The sequence below is a fragment of the Condylura cristata genome, unplaced genomic scaffold (assembly GCF_000260355.1).
Source record: "Condylura cristata isolate star-nosed mole 26May11 unplaced genomic scaffold, ConCri1.0 scaffold00007, whole genome shotgun sequence".
Lineage (NCBI taxonomy): Eukaryota > Metazoa > Chordata > Mammalia > Eulipotyphla > Talpidae > Condylura > Condylura cristata.
Genome location: NW_004567108.1, coordinates 36570402 through 36592047, shown reverse-complemented (window position 1 = coordinate 36592047; position 21646 = coordinate 36570402). Strand labels below are relative to the sequence as shown.

Here is a 21646-nt window from a genome sequence, read left to right as displayed (position 1 = left end):
AGAAACTTGAAGAGGGTATTAGAATAATCCAGGCAAGAGATAATGTAGGGTCAGGCTAGAGTGAAATCAGTAAAGATAGGAAGAAGAGGTTGAATTAAGGGTATCTTGAAAGCAGAGCTCAATGGATTGCCTGACAGTTTGGATATGGGTTATTATGCAAGGTTATATATGCAAGGTTGTTTGCATGAGTAATTGGAAGGGGTTAAAATTTCCCTCAACTGAGATGAGGAAGGTTACAACTGGAGCTAGTTTGTGGGTAGAGGCAGATGAGATCAATTTTGGATGTGTTTAATTTGGGATGTCAGGCAGGCATTTAGACTAGATGGAACTGTAAACTTGGAAGTCACTGGCGTGTTGATGATAGTAAACATAATCCCATGAAAATGGATATAAATTGTCTGGTAACTGCACATCATCAGATAACTGGAAATTAACTTTGGCAATTTTGCTTCTAAACCACTTAAAGAACCAAACCAATTGGCAGAGTTCTGGGGCTAAGAATAAAGCATATGTGAAGTAGTAAGGATTAAATAAAATTTATTTTTGTTTCTATACATTTCATCATTTAAAGGAAAAGGCAACTCAAATAAATGTAGGACGTCTGCCTTTAGTCTCTGCATTATTCAGTAATTGATGCAGGGACATTCACCTGGTACACTTGACTATGAAAATTGAATTACTAAAGCCTAAGTCAAAATCTAGTGCACTATTAGGTTGAATGTGATAACTGGACAGAAAATCAAATGAGAAAAATTATATTCCCTTGGGCACTGAGAAACAACATGATCATTGGTTCCTGTACTTTCGGGCACATTGGAATTACCTGGACATTTCTAAAAAGTACCATCTGGCTGCTTCTCTCTGACCTGATTTATTTGGTATGAGATACAATCTGGGTTTCAAGAATTAAAAACATCTCTCCAGATGGTCCTTATGAAATTTGAGAATACGGTGATTTATGCTTTATTTTTCTAAAAGGGTTACCCCTAACAATCATAGTAGTCAAACAAATTCTCTTCCACAATTTTTTTGCTTCTTTGCTGGTGTGAAAATGGAAGCAGCTTTAAGAATAGATCCTCTTGAGGGCTAATGAAATAAGTCAGGAAGAGAAAGGCAAATACTGTGTGACCTCGACATATGTGAAACCTTAGGGGAAAAAAACTCCAAACCAAACTCATAGATACAGTGGGCAAAGATGGTAAACAAATAAAATAACAAAACTATGGGGCTCTAAAGTATAGGATGGTCACTATACTTAATACTGTATATTTTAAAAAATATCTTAAAAGTTCTCCTCATATTAAAAAGATGTAACTGTGTGTTTAACTAGGAAAGACAGGAGTACTTCCAAAGGCAGAGTAAATGAGCCTGTTCTCCTGCAAATTAAAAAATCACTGTTATTGTAGATTCACTCACCTGGTCATTGACTTACCTAGCACTTGAGGTGGTATCTGCATTAAAGTTGGAGTAAAAAGCCTTGGTTTCAAATTCCAGTTCTGCTACTGGCAGTTATAGTGGGTATTTCATTTGACTTTCCTGGAATTCCAATCTTTCTAACATGAGAAGAACCAAATCTATTTTGCATGACTTATAAATATTTTTTTTTAAAGATTTATTTATTCATACAGAACTGGGGTACAGGCCAGAGATGCGGAGGGTGAGAGGATTCACCAGAGACAGAGTGGGGCACAGAACAGGCAGATGGCCGAAGTACACTGCTAAGGGGAGCAGCGGGCGGGTCAGGAGAGGTCTGCCACGCCATGTGGTCACCTCCGGGGCAGGCGGGGATCGAACTCATGCGGAAGTGGCTTTAGTTTCTCAGTGCAGTGCTTTAACCCACTGCGCCACCAGGGAGGGCCATAAATATTTTTTTAATTAATGTATGTGAAGGTAAATTATAAAGAACTGGTTGAAAGGATTTTTCTTAACCTTAGAACTGATGCAATACTGTAAAATTTAATGATTATCTGGAAATGAATAGATTTCTGGTTTTTTTACTGCCTTAAGAATGGGGTTCCTCATAAAATAGTAGTGCTATTGAATTTGTTTCAAAAGGAAAGTATCATTTTGTATCTTAGAATATTAATATGGGGAAAATAGGGACTTTGGACTTAGAAACTGGGTGTCCCAGTTGTCATGTATATGCTACTCATGTATATGCTACTCGCATATGTGTAAGTAGACATGCTCTAAGTCTCCAGTTTCTTTTCTTGTTATATTAAAGATAATATATTTATCTTCTAGAGCTGCTGTCTGTGTTCAAAATTAAAGCACCAAGCATAGTGGCTAGGTTGCATGGCTTGCAGGAAATATTCGCTCCTTTTTCCCTTTTAAGAGTATAGTCATCCTGAAATAGAAATTTTAAAATCTGAGTACTAATATTTCTAAATAGCTGAAAATTCTTAGCAATCGTTTTTACTTGTTTTGCTGAGTTCTATATCATTTTAAAAGTGTCTGCCTCCCCACATGAATGCTTTGGAAAGTAGTCTTTATTTTTTATTCTTTTTCAGGTAACAAGAAAACACCAATTTAACAAGTTTATACCATGGATGGTGCAAATGAGAAGAATGACAAAGATGACCTTCTGCTTAGGGTGGGACTTAATGATAATAAAGCTGGAATGGAAGGATTAGATAAAGAAAGAATTAACAAAATTATAATGGAAGCCACAAAGGTATGTTTCCTATTTCTTTCCATTTTTATTAGTATAACAATTTAAAATTTTTCTGTTTAAAAAATATGTTTTAAATCTTTGTTATAAATGTTAATGTTTAATTTGTAATATTGTTAAGTTACAAGCAAAAAAAGAGGAATTTAGACTCACCTCACATCATACACGAAAAACTTAAGAGTCAAAGCAATAAAACTTTTAGAAGGTAAGAGAAAATCTTTCAGATCTATGGTTAGTCAGAATTTTTTTTGATATGTTACCAATAGCAATAAAAGAAAAAGTTGACTAATCAGAACTCATCAAATTTCAAAATATTTGTGCTTCAAAAGATACCATTAAGTAAAAAGTAACATTCCGAGCAAAGTGTTAGCAAGAACACTTAGCCGAGTATATCAAGAATTCTTATAACTCATTTATAAGACAAATAACCCAATCAAAAAACTGGGCAAAAGATAAAAGTAGATATTTCACAAGAATGGCTTTTGAGCCCATGAAAAGGTTTTCAACATCATTTATCATTGGGAAAATTGCATATTAAAACCATCATGAAATGACTCTCATACAATTATAAGCAAGAATGGCTATAATAAATAAGATAGGCAATAACAAATGTCCACGAGGCAGTGGAAAGATTAGAACCTTTATACATTTGCTTGAGAGATGATAAAATGGTTCAGCCACTTTGGAAAACAGTCTGGCAGTTCCTCAAAAAATTTTGATGGAGTTACCATATGATAGAGATTCTATTCCAAGCTACATGACCAAGGAAAATGGAAACATATGCCCACATAAAAACATGTACATGAAAGTTAACTACAACATTTTTCATAATAACCAAAAATAAAAATATTCAATGTCTATCAACTGGATGGATGGGTAGGTATTATTTTCAATGAGGGGATGATGAGCACTTTACTAAAAGTGCACTTTACTTTCTCCATTTTCTTTATGATTTATATTAATTTTTCAAAGTTACTTTTTAAGTAAAGTGAAGAAGATAACTAACAACCCAGATGACTAAGATTTTGGATATGTGCCGTGAGTCCTACCTCGCTTGTTATTGTCTGAGTACAGGTCTGTACTTGTTGTATAGCGTTTGTACTATGCTGAGTGCTGGCATACAGTGTGGGTCTGTGATTTAGATAAATATGATCATTTTATAGATAAGACACTTGAGATTAAGTAATTTTAGGGTCACTCATATCAACAGTAATGAAAGTAAGTTTTGAATTTAGTCATTCTGACTCCAAAGTATGTGCTCTCGGCATTTGGGGTATACACTTACGTTTTGTTTTCCTAGGGGTCCAGATTTTATGGAAATGAACTCAAGAAAGATAAGCTAGTCAACCAACGAATTGAAAACATGATGCAACAAAAAGCTCAAATTACCAGCCAGCAACTAAGGAAAGCACAATTACAGGTATCCATTCAGTGCTAAATGAAGCAGAATTTGGTACAATAGTAATTGACTGTAAAAATGCTCCCTGGGCAAATCATACCAGCAAACACAGAGAAATGCAAACGTTTGATATATTACAAAGCATTAAAAAAAAAAAGTACATTACTTTTTAAACACTGATCTCTTATAATAAAGACTCCACAGATAGACCCCTCTATTACACAGGACGTATACATACTTTATACATACTTTACACATACTTTACACTTTGAAAAGACCACCCAGGATAAATGTGGCATGTTTTCAGCTATACTGATTGTGCAAAAAAGATATGAGGAATATGTTAACTAATTAAATTGGTAAGTAATATAATTAAGTTACAGTAAAACAAAGTAATAAATAAGGTAAAATGCCAAACATGCATGAATTTTTTAGATGAAATACAGTACTTCTAAAAGTGTGGGGACTTTGACTTTCTGGTATATTTGGGAATTAAATACTCAAGAGTTTTCTCTGGTACTAGAAGTTATTTCAAAGGAAAAGTAAAAGAGCCAAGCTACAAAGCAACATGTGCTTTGAGAACTCAAAGCAGTCAGGGTTCTCGTGGTAAAACTGAAGTTTACTTTCAAAGTTAGTTTTACCTTTTATCAAAATCTGATTCAGTTTAGCAAAGCACTTTATGCTTAGCATTACTGTAAAATCATAGTAATAATCGAATATACTATAAAATTCCTCTTGTGATAAATTCAGGGATCATAGATTTAATGTTTTCTTTACTACACTGTAATGCATTGTTATTTTCATATATGCTTTCCCAAAACACAAGTTAGTTATTTTCTGTGTTGTCTGCAGTCATGACAAAAGATGGTTTCTCTGTAAAATCACAATTTTAATGCGTCATAGCATTCCATTGTGTAGCTTCCAAAATTTGGCTTCCATATTTTGTTTTAAATACAACCTTATAATGATCATTTTTATTCATTTGTAGGGGAGAAAATAATTTCTTGCCTCTATCGATTTTAAGTTTTTGACGGAGCTACCCCCTACTGAAATGGACAGATTAGAAGGAGAAAAGCAAACTTAATTTTGTGTATGTGGGACCCCCACACACTCCTCAACAGTCAGGCAGTTGGAAGTCTTATGCCATCTTAGCTAGAGAGGAGAACGTGGGACTCTGGATGTTCAGGGTGGGGTAGAAGACATTTACAGGAAGAACAAATGTCTGGTAAACAAAGAGAAAGGGACACAGGACTTTAAGCAAACAGGCTTAACAAGTTCCTTGCTAAATTTCTCTTTCTACCACATAGTTTTTGTTATAGGTCATATTCTCTGTAGTTATCACTGGCTTTAGTGCATCTCGATATAGGTCCTCTGTCTAAATTCTGTTAAATAGCTGAGAGGAAAAAGTTTTTCTTGCCTGCTGAATCTTAAATGTCTTCAGTTTAAAATAATGCACATGCCAAAGTGTACACTCGGGGGAAGCTTGTTCTGAATTCCTGTGACACATCTTTACACTCGTGTCCTGTTACTTTCACTGGAGATTATATGTACCATTTTGCAACTTTTTTTTTTAAAGATTTATTTATTTGTGCATACAGAACTGGGGTACAGGCCAGAGGTGCAAGGGCAGTGAGAGGATTCACCAGAGACAGAGTGGGGAGCAGAATAGGCAGATCAACGAAGTACACTGCAGAACTGGGGTGCAGGTCAGAGGTGCAGGGGCAGTGAGAGGATTCACCAGAGACAGAGTGGGGAGCAGAATAGGCAGATCGACTAAGTACACTGCTGAGGGGAGCAGCGGGTCAGGAGAGGTCTGCCGTACCATGTGGGTCACCTCCGGGGCAGGCAGGGATTGAACTCACACGGAAGTGGCTTTAGCTTCATAGTGCTATGCTTTAACCTGCTGTGCCACCAGAGAGAGCCCCATTTTACAATTTTTATATATGTTGGTTCCTCACATATTTCTTTAAAACTAGATTTTATCTTTCTAATCAGCCTTTCAAGTTTTTGCTGATAGCAGCTGCTAAAATATTTCGTGGTTGTTTGAATTTGACTTTTGATTATGACAAATAATCATAATCTTGATTATGACAGAGAAAGAACATCCTTTCATATATTAGTTGACTATTTTTATGGAAATTTTCTCTTTATTCCCTTAGGATATAGACTAAGTAATTGACACAAGATTTAATAGTTTAAATGAGATCTTTTTTCCACATAATAAGCTGATCACCATAGTAATTTAAAGATCATGGCCTACATGGTGTTAGTCCATCATCCCCTAGTGTCATCCTTACCTGACTTGACAAAACTGGATTACCTTCCTATCCATACTTCAGCCCTTGGTGAGGAAGAAAGAATGAAGGAAAAACCAAGCCCAAATAATTTGCTAATAAACAGGTGTGGAAAAAAAGTTGTGTGTATATTGTACACACATTCTTCACATTCTTTTGACAAGAATTTAAAGTTTCATGGCAACACCTATTTGCAAGAGAAACTATAAAATACATTATCTGGCCCTGTGTGCAGCTAAAAATCTGTTTCTATGGTAAAAAGAGACTGGAATTGGTGTTCAATGAGCAGTCCAAAACAGTATCCTCTGCCCATATTGTTAGATGACTTTGTATCTTTTTCTCTTGATTTATAGATCTTATATATAATGTACTTTTTTCTCTGCACATTGTTTTAAATATTTCTTTGGTGTTCTGTTTGTCTTTTAATTTTTCAGTCATTTCCCCCTATACAACTTTAAATATTTATGTGATTAAGTTTTTTTCTTGACTTTGGTATGGTATAGAGTTATTCCTCACAAATAAGCTTCTATCTTCTTAGTAAATGTATTTGTTATATTCAGAACTTTAGTCCATTTGGAATTTGTTTTGATGTGTAAAATGTAAAGTGTTTTTTCCCCTTCAATTATGAGTATTATATTTTACCTAAAATGTATTAGTTTTCTTTTCTTTCTTTTTTTTTTTTAAGATTTATTTATTTATGCATATAGAACCGAGGTGCAGGCCAGAGGTGCAGGGGCAATGAGAGGATTCACTGGAGACAGAGTGGGGAGCAGAACAGGCAGATCGACAAAGTATGCTGCTGAGGGGAGCAGTGGACGGGTCAGGAGAGGTCTGCCACGCCATGTGGGTCACCTCCTGGGAGGGGATCGAACTCATGCACAAGTGGCTTTAGCTTCTTAGTGCTGTGTGTTAACATGCTGTGCCACTAAGGAGGGCCCGTATTAGTTTCCTGAATGATGATTACTTTTCCCAACACCATTTATTGAATCATGAATCCTTTTTCCAATAAATTGAAAATGAGGCACTCCCATATACCAAATTCTTATTGTAATTGAGTTTCTGGGCTCTCTTTTCTAATCGATTTAATCTTTTCCTGTATCAGTACCATGCATTTTTAATAGCATTTTTAAATGATAATATTATGTAACATATCTTCTGTCACTACTCTTAAAATTTTTTTTCATGCATTGTTACTTTCACATAAATTTAAAATATCATTTTATCAAGTTAAAAAGAATTTCCATCTTTTCACAATCACATTGTTTTTAAATTGATATTAATTTTTAGGTAATTTGCTTTCTGGATCCCTTTCATAAAGCTTTAAAGATAAAGCACACATGAGTAATGCAGTATAATTCTTTGCTGTTTATACTTTTTTTAAAGCTCATATTCTTAATTATTCTAATAATCTGAAGGAATATAAAATACCTTACAGTGTGTAGCAGAACTTTGGAGTGCAGTTTCAGTTGACTATTTACTTGGAAGGCTCTCTGGCATCCTTTGCAAGGGGAATGGCAGGAAATGTGTTTTGTGTTGATTGTTAGATTGTTTGATTTGTTGAGCTTCCTTTAAAAGAAGTTGTAAGTGGGAGGAGCTTGAGGAAGTTCTAAGGAGTCAAGAAGGTCTGAGAGAACAGGGAGGTTTTCATGGGAAATGTGTTTCTATTTTAGGGTTCTAAGATTTCCAAGTAGTAGATTTAATTGTGAGTGATAATATAAGCCATAACTGTTACCATAGGTTTATGCCCTTCCATATCCCATCCCATTCTTAAAGACAGTTATTTTTGTAGAAGCTCAAACATATTACAATCTGCATTCATAAATTATAGTCGAACATACATGTTATATTACATTGTAACTATACAGCAAATCAGTGCATTTTAATCATTTTATAAATTCAAATATACTCAACATTTTTTGGGTAATACTTAGTCAAGAAAATGAAAAACAATATTTCTGAAAGACTGGTAAGTCTAATCAAAAGTTTTTTATTAAGTAAATAAATCATTTGGATATAATATATACCACCAGAGTTTGGTCTGAGCTTACTTCAGTGTTAAAAAGTTTAAATAAAAGTCCTGCTTGGTGGCACAATGGGTTAGGATACAGCACTGCAAGCTAGCTGCAGCCACTTCTGTGCAAGTTCGATCCCCAGCCCTGGAGAAGACCCACATGGTGCAGCAGGCCTCTCCTGTCTCTCCTGCTGCTCCCCCAGCAGTGTACTTTGTCTATCTACCTGTTCTGTTCCCCATTCTGAATCTGGTGAATCTTCTCACCACCCCTGTATACCTCTGGCCTGTATACCACTTCTGTATGCATGAAAAATAAATTAAAAAAAAATTAACAGAATTCTATTTAAAAAAAAAAAAACTTAAAAAATCTTTCTTAGGGGATTTCATAAAACAGTAGAAAGAGCACAAGGTTTGGAGTATTTTAACATATACCAACTATATGACTTAGAACACAAGCTTGATCTTACTCAGCATTCATTTCCTCCTCTGAAATAGGAATCATAATTATCTCAGAATTATTTTGACTCTTAAATGATAAATGAATTAAAACTCTGCTTCTGGAAGTATAAAATCATTGATCTCTTACCATGTCCCAGGATAAGTACATTACATGTGTGTCACTTTTAGTTCTTTCAACCTTTGAGATTCATTTAGTCTCCCTTTACAAGAAGGAAAGTAAGGGTGAGAAAGGTTAACCTGCCCACTGTCTTCTAAGTAATAAGTGGCAGAGCCTGAGTCCACACAAAAGCCCTTCTTACACTGCTGTAACACCCAGTGGTTCTGAACAATAGTGAAAGGGGTAATGTCCGTGTTAGAGATGCAGCAGAATTTGATGCAGCAGTCACTTAGTAGGGGAAGTGGGAGAAAGGAAAAATTGAATGAGGATCTCAGTTGGAAAACTTGAAGAAAGCAATGATGGTGTGCATTTGGTAGATGTAGAAGGATTGAGACAGGGTGACTAATGAGAGATAGTAAAGGAAAGTGGAATGTATGAGTCATTGAGTGGGGAGGTTTCCTTTTGGCAACAGTTCTTTTGCTTTAAGCACAGAAAAGACAATAATAGATTGCTGGAAAAACTGTCATGGCATTAATATATGAATTCAAGGAGTATCTTCCCATTTGGTTTGCTTTCTATTTATTATCCTTTTCTTTTCCAATGAGTCAGGGTTGAGATATTTCAGCTGCTGCTCCCTTATTCTCAATTGACTCATGACTTAGGCATATTTTCTGTGTTAACATAGAGTAGTTTTTTAATCTACCCTTTTGTTTGATAGTCTCTATGATTTGTTTACATCTTTTTAATGTCAGAATACTATCTTCTAGTTTAATATTAAGGTAATGGAAGAAATTGTTTTAAATCTGCTCGATAAATTGAACTAATGTTCCAAACTTTCACTTGTTCATTTATTGTGGTGTCTCTTTGCAGGAGATCAGCCTTTTCCATGTGTTTGGTCTTTTTATTTTATTTTAGTTTTTTACAAATACTATTGTCTTTTTTATAACCAAGAAAAAAATTGTGTGTGTGTGTGTGTGCATGTGTAAATTTTGTTTCTTTTCTTCTTCACATCACCCCTCCTCTTCTTATGAGGACTGAATTTAAATAGCAGAGTAGGTCTTTTTCCTGATGGAATTCACAATTTAGTATTTAATGAAATAAGTGCCACAGGAAAACAAATAAAGGAACATTAAATTCTGTGGTACAGAAGACAGAGATACAATTAAGTCACAGAAACATAGCAGAGCTAATCTTTGAAAGCGCTGTGACTGAACTGGGTGGGGTGGAGGGACTCATTCTAGACAGAACAGGCTCAAAGGCACAGAACACCCTGGGTCGTTCATGAGTTGCAGCCTAAACAGTAAGAGCCAGTAGGAGCCAGCTTTCTAGAAAGGTTTTTAGTGACTACTGGAAACAAATATGATTCAGAGTACTTGTTTAAAAAAAAAAAAAGATTTGCAGTTTTAACCTGAAGCTAGTGTCACTATAATGCTAAGAAGGAAGAAAAAAATTCAGCAGAATGGAAGGAAGTTTGAAATACAACAATGGGGAAAATCTGCATAGGTATCTCCACATAATGGAAATTGCTTCTGTTCTACAATTCACCTCACTTGTTTATTTTTGGTTGTTTTTTCTTCTCTTTTGGACTGTTTTACAGTTACTTATTGATCCTTTCCATAATCAATTACCTTTATTGAGCCTGCCAGATGTGCCAACCACTCTTCCATGCTTTTTATGTTTTCCATCTAATTCAGTAGCTTGTTTCTCTTTTTCTCATGATTTTCATTTAATGGTTTTATTGACCTTATATGTTACATATTTCAAAACAGTCACCCTCAGCTCTAGGGAAATCTGGAAAAGTGCATATTTAGCTTTTTCTGTAGAGGCCACAAAAAAGAGCTCTTGGAAATGAGTTTGTCTGGTGATAAACTCTCTTCTTATTGCTACATTGGCTATTTCTGCCCCCTTTTATTTTTTTTCTCCTTACCAGTCCAACTCTTTGTCTCCAAAGAAACAAAAAGTCTTTAATGATTTGAGATTCTTTCCTGTTATATTTTACATATGTGTTGAAATTTTGTGAAAGAATAAATTATAACTTAACTGTTCTGTTTTGATTTATATAAACTGTTATCAGATTTGAGCCTTTCAAAAGCAATTCTACAAAAGGAATGTTGTACATTATACTTTGTTACTTCCAGCTGTATAGTATGATTCAGCATAAACATCATATGCCAGAAAGTATAGTCTTTTGTTGTATATTTCCTTCATTGCTGTTTTAAAACACTAATAGCGTGAGTTAGATGGAAGTTGTTTATTCTACCTAAACTGGAACCTTCAGTCACAAAAATTTCGTCAAATTTTAAAACAGTAGAATTGTTTGATGAAAGCAATTGGAATAGTTGAATCAATCAGAAATGTTTATTATGTCACCTGTTATGTGGTTGATGGTGTGGAGGTGAAAGATACGGTAGTAAATGATACTTGGGAGCAGATGACCTGTGTAATTACTGGCCTTAATAAACAGTAATCAAATAGGTGAGTAAATGGTTGGGTGGATTGTGATAGGTGAATAGCTAGATTATAAACAGGCACAGAGATGCCTACTAAAAGTAATGTTAATTTTATGATGAGAGGTGTTTCAATATTATATTGCCTAAAAGTATGTTAACTTTTTTAAAATTTAGGTTGACAAATTTACAATGGAGTTAGAACAGAACCGGGATCTGAACAATACCATTGTTCACATTGACATGGATGCTTTCTATGCAGCTGTAGAAATAAGGGACAATCCAGAATTGAAGGATAAACCTATTGCAGTGGGATCAAAGAGTATGTTGGTAAGTACGTAAACAACAAAAAGAAAATTTCATAACATACTCAAGTAAGCCTTACTGCTTCATGAAGTGGGAAGGAGCCTTTATTCTATCCATTTGTTGAGGTCTTTTTCTGGTTGCTGTATGTGTTCAATTACTGAGTCCTTCCAAGATCCCTGAGGCATACATTTCTATCTCTATTTAACAGATTAAAAAAACAAATTCACATATTTAAAAGCTTTCCCATTGTTATAAATCCAGTGACTGTTAGACTGACATTGTGTCTTTGTGTTGCAAATTGTATTTTTCCTAAGCTAAATGTTTAAGTTAAAGATAATTGAGAAGAAAAAGGAAAAGAAAACTCAGATCTATTGTCAGCATGCAAGTTTAATCTTATTCCTGGCCATTTGTTTGGTTTCTGTATATTCCACATATAAATGAAACCATCTAATATTTATCCTTTTCCTTTTGACTTATTTCACTAAGCATAATCCCTTCTAGCTCCATCCCTACAGAATGAGTTTATCTTTTTGATTGCTAGTAGTATTCCACTGTATATATCACATCTTTTAAAACTATTCATCTATTTTGGGGGCATTTTGGTTGCTTTTCAGTAGTCACGAGAGACAGCAACCTAAGTGAAGAAATGCCCTACTGAATGGGAGAAGATATTTGCACATCATACATTTAAAGGGACTAATAGCAAAGATCTACAAAGAGCTTATACAACTCAACCAAAAACAAAGCCATAATCAAAATAGCCCAATCAAGGGCCTCCCTGGTAGTCCAGGGGTTCAAGTTCAGCACTATAGAAGCTAACCCAAGCCACTATAGAACAAGGTTGATCCTGGCTAAGGAGCTGGCTTATATGGCACAGCAGAACTCTCCTGTGTCACCTGTTGCTCCCCTCAGCAGTGTATTTCAGTAGATTTACCTGTTTTGCTCCCCACTCTAACTCTGGTGAATCATCTCCCCCCCCACCACTGATCTGTACCCCAACTCTTGTATGCATAAGTAAATATTTTTTAAAAATAGCCCAATCAAAAAATAGGCCGAAGAACTAAAAAGATACTTTTCTAAAGAAGAAATGCGAATGACAGACACATAAAAAAATGTTCAACATCACTTTTATCAAAACCACATGATACACTACTAAAATCTTTGATAATAGCCCATATTAAATAAAAAACAAAACTAGAAATAACAAATGCTGGTGAGGGTTTGGAGAAAAAGGAGCCCTGATACACTGCTAATGGTGATATCAACTAGTCCAGACACTCTGGGAAGATATGTGGGATTCCTCAAAACACTGAAAATGCATCTATCATATAACACAGCAATTCCATTCCTAGGAATCTACCCAACGGACACAAAAACACTAATTTGAAATTAAACCTGCACTCCTTTGTTAACTGTAGCACTATTTATAAAGGTTGCATACTTCTAAAAGGCTAGACTTCAAGATACACAATAATGTCCCTTTCCTCACATTCTCCTGGTTAAAGCAAATCACTTGGCATACTGAACTAGAACCTATCTCTTAGTAGGAAGAATTGCAAAATAATGTGGCTGGAATTTACAATCTACCACAAGCTTAAAAGTTAAAAGAATTCATGTTTAAAATTTTGTTTCTATTCTACTAGAGAGCTAGCTTTTATATCAATTCCATTAGTCTTATTTATATTTAAATACATGCATTTACTGTTCCATATACTGTTCCAAACACTCACTAGTTTTGAATACTATTAAGATTTTAAAATGACATTTGAAGAACACTAATGCCAAATTGATATTATTCTGAAATGATTCTTTGATTTGATATATCCTGTTTTGTATTTCTTTGAATTTTCGCTTGAGAATTCAAACAAAGACTCCATTTGCAGTAAAAATTTTATAAATGATACTATGGCCTACTCTGTTGACATAGATTATTTTCTCATAGCATCAAGAGGGTCTGTAACTAATGTTCTTCCCTTTTAAATATCATATTTGTCTCCTTGCCAGAAATTTTCACCTGAAAAGATATTCAAGCCTTAGAAATAAAACTTAATTTTTTTTTAAAGATTTTATTTATTCATACAGAACCAGGGTACAGGACAGAGATGTGGAGGGTGAGAGGATTCACCAGAGACAGAGTGGGGAGCAGAACAGGCAGATCTACGAAGTACACTGCTGAGGGGAGCAGCGGGCGGGTCAGGAGAGGTCTGCCACGCCATGTGGATCTCCTCTGGGGCAGGCGGGAATCGAACTCATGCAGAAGTAGCTTTAGCTTCTCAGTGCTATGCTTTAACCCGCTGTGCCACCAGGGAGGGCCCATAAAAACTTAATTTTTAAAGTTCTCTCAAATGTTAATAATCTTCCTTTTGGATACTTATTTAATTTGGTTAACCATATAGTAGACCCTTGATTCCTGTTCTAGATGAAAAATTTCCAAAATACCTAGTAGAGCAGATTTTAAATCTGTGCTCTTATACTATCCTATTAATTCCTATATGTTACTTTTCTGTAACATTTATAGTATTTGTGCTACTGTATCACTTTATAATTATACTGTTACTATACTATTACTTTCATATAACATCACCCACTAGCATCCAAACTTTCATATATTTAGTCTATATACAGATATTCCTTTAAACCAGTGAAATTTAGTTTCTGGAAATGTAAGAGAACCTTTTTTTTTTTTTCTTTTTAAAGATTTATTTATTTGTGCATACAGAACTGGGGTACAGGCCAGAGGCTCAGGGGCTGTGAGAGGCTTCATCATACACAGGGTGGGGAACAGAACAGGCAGATTGAGGAAGTACACTGCTGAGGAGAGCAGCGGGCGGGTCAGGAGAGGTCTGCCACACCATGTGGTCACCTCTGGGGCAGGCCGGAATCGAACTCATGCGAAGTGGCTTTAGCTTCTCAGTGCTGTGCTTTAACCCGCTGTGCCACCAGGGAGGGCCGGAAAGAGAACCTTTTTATTGACATAGTTTGCTTATTACCTGATTTCACATAATAAATATGGGGACAGCCGTGGGAAAAGATCCTATGTCAGAACATCGTAATAGAATGAAATAAAAGCTTGAATTGAACAATGACTTGAAAAAAAAAATGTCCTTGGAAATACATATCAGTAATTTGTTTCTTATGAATATATTGATCTATATGACCATTTATATTTCAATATTTTCTCATGTGGTCCATTTTCTTTCAGTCTACCTCAAATTACCTTGCAAGGAGGTTTGGTGTTCGTGCAGCCATGCCAGGGTTTATTGCTAAAAGACTCTGCCCACAACTTATTATAGTTCCCCCAAACTTTGACAAATACCAAGCTGTGAGTAGAGAGGTAAGTCTGATGTCTCACCTTTACTTAATAGTCTTTCACTGATTTCCTGTCACCTACATAGTCAAGTTTAAATGTCTTTGCATGTTAGAATTTGGCCTTAATAGCTTATCATTTTAGTCACTTCCTGCCACTCTTCAACTTAATATTGAATAATAATGCATGTGGTATCCAGAATTACACCTATCTACTTCCCAAAACTTTGCTTTCCTACATGTTTTATCTCCTCAGAATTCTCTTATCAGGTCTCCCTGGTTAAAGTCTCAGCACTGTCAAACAGCCACCAGCCATTGCAGCATGAGTTCAATCCCCAGTCAGAGAGCCAACCCACATGGCACAATAGACCTCTTCTATCTCTCTTGCTGCTCCCCTCAGGAGTGTATGTTAGTATATCTGCCAGTTCTCCCTACTCTTCCTCTGGTGAATCTTTTTCCCCTCTCCCCCCAATCTCTGGCCTAGATCCCAGTTCTTATATGCATAAATAAATAAAAATAAATCTTAAAAAAGAGGAAAACTCTTATTTCCCTAGAAAACTTTGAATAGGCTCATTATAATATAAATTAATTTTAGCTATTTTTTTCTTAATATACAATATACATTTTCTAGAATCACCTTATTTTTATCATTTATGGAATCTATTCAAATCATTAATTTTAACATTTTAAGCTTTTTTTCTTGATTCATTTTTATCAGTGTTTTTAAATACTAACAAAAGAATTTTGATTAGTTGCTTTCCATACAATTTAGTGAAGATACTTTAAAGTACTTAATGTCTAAGAAACTGATAATTGGAAGAAAGGAAAGAATCCATTGCTCTGAAAAGGATCTCTGAAGTATAAAGATAACTTTCCACTAAAATTGCTTAAATTGTCACATGAAAGATTAATTTTTTGCCTTTTTGCTCAAAACTGAACTCGAATAATGCTAGTACTTGAACTCAAAACATAACTTGAAATTTTAGAATGGTACATCAAATCTTTTTAGATCATGATAAAATGCAGTTGTTATTGACTTGTCTGAATTAAAACACTTAAGTTATGGCTTAGTACCTATTACCATGTAGTCATTCAAATAGTATTTAGATTTGTACATCTTATTTGTATTCCAGTTCATTTCCCCTAGAAATGAACTCTCCCCAGTTAAAAACAATACCCTGCTTCAATTTTTTAAAAAAAATAATTGTTTTCCTTCTTTCAAAACAGTCTGTAGAAGCAAGTGCTTTTGTGCCTACCTTTGAAAAGGTGGGGAGGAGGGAGAGGGGGTTACTGTGGTTACTGTGTATTTCTTTTACTATACACATTGGTTACTGTGTATTTCTTTTACTATATTATTAGAAAGAGATAAAATACTAGTCATAATTATTAGGCCTTTTTTTTTTTTAAAGATTTATTTATTTATTCATACATAGCTGGGGTACAAGCCAGAGGTACTGGGGCTGTGAGAGACTTCACCAGAGAGAGAGCGGGGAGCAGAACAGGCAGATCAAAGAAGTACACTGCTGAGGGGAACAGTGGGCAGGTCAGGAGAGGTCTGCCATGCCATGTGGTCACCTCCCGGGCGGGGATCAAACTCTCACTGAAGCGGTTGTGGCCAGTTTGCAGTGCTGCATCCTAACCCGTTGCACCACCAGGGAGGGCCTATTATGGCCTTTTAAATGTGAAATATTTCAAAGTCTTTTGTAAGAAAGAATTTTTAAAAAAAAAGATTTATTCATTTATGCATACAGAACTAGGTATAGGCCAGAGGTGGGGGAGGGTGAGAGGGTTCACCAGAACAGAACAGTCAGATGTACTGAAAAACGCTGCTGAGGCATCAGTGGGCTGGTCAGGAGAAGTCGGCTGCACCTTGTGGGTCACCTCCTTGACCAGGGATCGAACTCAAGCTGCAGTGGCTGCGGTAACTTCACAGTGCTGTGCTTTAACCGGTTGTGCCACCAGGGAAGGCCCAAGAAAGAATTTTTTAAAAGTCCTTCTCAGTATGACAAGGAGAATTAATCATGTTAGTTACCTTTAGTCTATTTTCATCTGGAAAAAAATACCTACCTTTAATTTCGAGCAGAACTAGCTAGAGTATTTGCATAGAACAGATGGGTTCTCAGCTGTAAATGAACTACAGCACAAATTTACTGACCACGAATGCATTAATATTTATGGCGTGGCTTTAAAGTTTAAGAAAAAGTCACTTTTTTATCCACAAGGGTGCTTGATTTTTACTAGAAGGTGTGTGTTTTGTCTTGAAAGCAGTGTCCTCACTAGAGGAAGTTAGTGAGTGCTCATCTGTCTTTAGGGAGTACTTCTCTTTCAAAGTAATCTCAGTTGGCTGCCAACTACAGACTTTACAGAGTTTCATTCTCACTAGAAAAACATTCATTTGAGTAAAAATGGCTTCTTCTACATGTACAAAACTAATAAAGGTACTCTGAGTAAACAGTGACTAAGTTTTCTGTCACCATTTTCTAAAATTGTCTTTGACTCAACTGTTCAGAATTACATTAAGCTAAAAAGCTTTCTTTTTATAAAACATCAAATAAAGGACCCACCCTGGTGGTGCAGGGGGTTAAAGCATGGCACTAAGAAGCTTAAGCCACTTCCCCATGAGTTCGATCCCCGGGGGTGACCACATGGCGAGGCAGACCTCTCTTGCCTGCCCGCTGCTCCCCTCAGCAGTGTACTCAGCCGATCTGCCTGTTCTGCTGTTCTGCTCCCCGCTCTGTCTCTGGTCTCTGTCTCTGTCTCCTCTCACCCTCCGCATCTCTGGCCTGTACCCCAGTTCTGTGTGAATAAATAAATAAATCTTAAAAAATAAAATCAAATAAAGTTTTCTCATGATACAACAGACAACTTTTAAATAGAAATATAGTTCACCTAGAGTTTTTCTAATACACACTATTTTAGCAACAATTTTTTTATAATTTCAGTTAACAATTCTATGGCTAAAAGTCCATAGTTTTATATAACAAAACAATTTTATGTAAATAGGAATTTCTGGGATCACATTGAGATTTTGTTCTATATTTGTATTTCTTATATCCAAAGACAGAACTCCAGACTTTTCTCCATCATGTTTTATAATCACATACTTAGACTACAGATTTTATCATCTTTCCCTACTCTAAATCTCAATAATTAACCATTGTTTTCCTTAATAGACACATGTACTAGTGGGGTTTTGTGTGAGGTTTAATGTACATACAGTAATAGTTGAATTAAACCTCTTTTCTATAGCAACCATTACATAGTACCTTTATGTAAGATTATTTCTTTTTAAAATGAGCCAAAGCCACCATGAAAGGTGATGGGGAGCAGGATCCATTATTGCCAATTTTACTTCTACTTTTGACCAGCAGGATCCATTATTGCCACTTTTATTTCTACTTTTCTACTCTAGAAAATGGTAAGCAATTCAATTATGTTGCTTAACCATTTTTTATGTCTATCAGAATTCTGCTGTTTGAGACTTATTTTACTTACCTACTATATCTAGGTATATGTAGCTAAGTAGAGGCTGTATCAAATGAAATTATTTCATGGTCATTTGCCTTTATGGTCTATCTTAATATAAAAGAGAATTTGGACACATTTGCCTGATAGTAAATCATTTATTCCCTAAATCTGTGATTATTGATTGCAGCATCATTACTATAGTTGCAAAGTAAGATTATTAATGTTTCTTATCAGCTGTATATGACAGATTTTGCTGAGGAAGCAAAATTTCAATCATTTTGTTTTTTTGTTTCCTTTTGAAGGTTAAGGAAATACTTGCTGAGTATGACCCCAACTTTGTGGCCATGAGTCTTGATGAAGCCTACTTGAATATAACAAAGCACTTACAGGAAAGACAGAGTTGGCCAGAGGACAAAAGAAAACATTTCATCACAACAGGGAACTCTCTAGAAAATGGTAAGCAATTTAATAGAACAATCAAAACTGGAACGTAAACAAAAAACTTTTGAGTTGACTCTGTTAAATCATTAGTTTGTATAAATGGTAAAACTATGAAAATTATTAAAAATAAAAACTCAGAAACTTACAATATACTAGCTGGCTTTTTGGGTTAAGTGTGGGGAATCAAACCAAAAGAGTTTTTAAATCTCTAGCCTTTAGGAGATTGCAGAATCCCTGTACAAACTAATTTAAATCAGATCTTTTCCTAACAAAGGGTTAGATTGCATTGAATTTGAGGCAATTATCTGTTTAAGTTGACTTTGGTATAGATGTCAATAGAAAATAGATTTTTTAAAAAACCTTAACCTTGAACATGAAAATATTGGTTTGTTTCCCTTTCATTCTGAAGTTTTCTATAATTGACTATACAGCAATTATGACTGTTTTCAACCTTGCCAAATGAATAATTTCCCATCACCCTTCTTTATAGTACACCTTATTTGATTCTTTTATATTCAATGAAACAGGAGTTTCACTGGATTTTCAGATGATCCCTTTATTAACTATCCTAAACAGGGCCAAGTAGCACAGAACTAATACACTTACTCAGCTACCTGTCAATTTTATGATTATTCTTAATGTTGGAGCTGACATGGACCCCTAGCAATGTTCACTTTGAAAGGAGGTAGAGACAGAGTTTGCTCATAACTCACAGCTACGGTTCACATGAAAACCTAATTAACTGCTTTGGTGGGGACAGGCAGTACTGGGAAATCGATATGTGACTTTCCCTGAAGCAAGTGGTGGATCCTCAACAGCATCAAGTTCTGAGTCATATTGTTTGTGGTCAAATCTATGGAGCAAGTTTAATGTGAACATCAAATCACAACTTCATTGGTATTTATTTATATTTTTAAAGATTTATTTATTTTATACATAAGAACTGAGGTGTAGGCCAGGAGTGGGGGCTCGGAGGATTCACCAGAGACAGAGTTGGGAACAGAACAGGTAAGGTATACTGAAACAACTGCTGAGAGCAGCAGTGGGAGATACAGGAAAGGTCTGCTGTTCTGTCTGGGTTAGCTCCCTTCTGAGGATGAACTCCTGCTGCTACAGTGACTGGCTCTAGCTTGATCTTTAATCCCTGCACCACCAAGGAGGTCCTTCATTGGTATTTAAAGCCCTAAAGGGCAGCTGTTTTCAATAGACGTGTTAAACAATGAATGAGCATAAGGTTGGATTGACAGGTTATCTTTGCCTGTTCTAACTATTGGAGGAAGTGGCACACAATGCCTTATGTCATTTTAAAATCTTAATTTTGTTAGTTCTTTTTATTTTCATTGTGAAGGGAGAGGAACCTTCTAGGTAAAATCCGAGAATCCCCTGAAGGCCTCCTGTAACTATTTCACAGTATGTTAAAACGCACACATATTGGCACTCTGGTACATGTTTTCATTCTCTACTAATGTTCTTTTCATTTGTTATAAGTCCAAACTCATTATGAGGATGTGTCAATGTGAGTGAGGCTATAAGGAAGTAATTTTTAATATCTATTGCTTTTAACACTTTTATGTACTTTCCTCTTCATATAGCTCATATTTTTAAGCAATTTAAATAGTTTTACTTTTTTTCCTGCATATATAACCCCTGTGAACTGGACTTTCAGGCATATCTGTTCCACATTATACATGAGAAGCTGTCAAAGTGAGTTGGAGTCATGGTAGGTGATTGATACCTAAAGTCCAAGGCAATTTTGTTTGCTCCCTTTTTAAAAAGGTCCAGTCTTTGGAACAGTATTGCTAACTACCAATAATAAAAATTACTATTATTATTATCTTGTATTTATTCTGCCATAGAGATCTGGATGGTGAGCGCCAGCCAATGTATTAATAGCAAACTGAAATACTATACACCTTTAAGCACTTGCCATCCAGAAGGGATGCTTTTCTCCTGGTGCTGAAGATTATAAGAAAACATAGTTTTGAACTCTGAAGGCCTCAATTATGAGGATTACAAAGATATTTCTTTCAGAGAGCAAATTTCAGCAGTTAGTTACCCAGCCAGGCTTTCCGAAAAGTACACTATAGTGGCCACACCTGATGGGAGAAGCCCTATGCTGTGAAAAAAATAAACAAGGATGTTAAAACAAAAAAGTGACAGATTGAAAAGGTAACCATGTCATTCAGCAATAACTCTAACAATGAACCCGGAAGGCAGCACTACAGTGTTGTTTTTTTGCCTCCATTAGAGTGTTCTACCATCAGAGTGACTCACCTAAAGACATTTGGTACACAGTGTGGCTTAAGGACTTTTGCAGAAGGCAGGGCTGTTACCTCATTTATTCTGCAGATTTTCTACAGTTTCTTTTATCTTCGCTCTATCCATTCAGGTAGAGAAAAAGGGGTCCCGGTAGATAACCTATCAACGGTGCTACAGTCTTAATCCCCTTGACCTGCTCTGTATTGTAAAACCAAAATATGGAAGGAAAAAGAACTGATGCCCATAAATAACAGCTAATATCACTTTGACTATAAGGTGTATTTTGATCTGGCCTACGGATTCAGATTTAAAAACCCTCTAACTGTTCATACTACATTCTTCAAAATTTGAAATTAATCAGATGTTTGTCATTATTTACAATAGCTGAGAATATTTTCTTAAAAGGTTAAGTTCATTTTGCTTCTACATTTATCTTAATTTGAAAAATATTTATATGTAATACAATTATGAAATGGGATGATATAGCT

General features: G+C 35.4%; 1 protein-coding gene across 2 annotated transcripts in view; it reads left to right on the top strand.

Moving 5' to 3' along the window:
• The window catches only part of POLK (polymerase (DNA directed) kappa), a 61238-nt gene that overhangs the window by 22817 nt on the left and 16775 nt on the right, over positions 1-21646 (top strand). For both annotated transcript variants that reach the window (XM_012721826.1, XM_004678201.2), the window contains exons 2-6: positions 2511-2674; positions 3972-4091; positions 11556-11708; positions 14887-15018; positions 18761-18914. In XM_012721826.1, the coding sequence (XP_012577280.1) occupies positions 2546-2674; positions 3972-4091; positions 11556-11708; positions 14887-15018; positions 18761-18914 (688 nt within the window). In that variant the 5' untranslated portion in view covers positions 2511-2545. The remainder of the gene's footprint in view (positions 1-2510; positions 2675-3971; positions 4092-11555; positions 11709-14886; positions 15019-18760; positions 18915-21646) is intronic.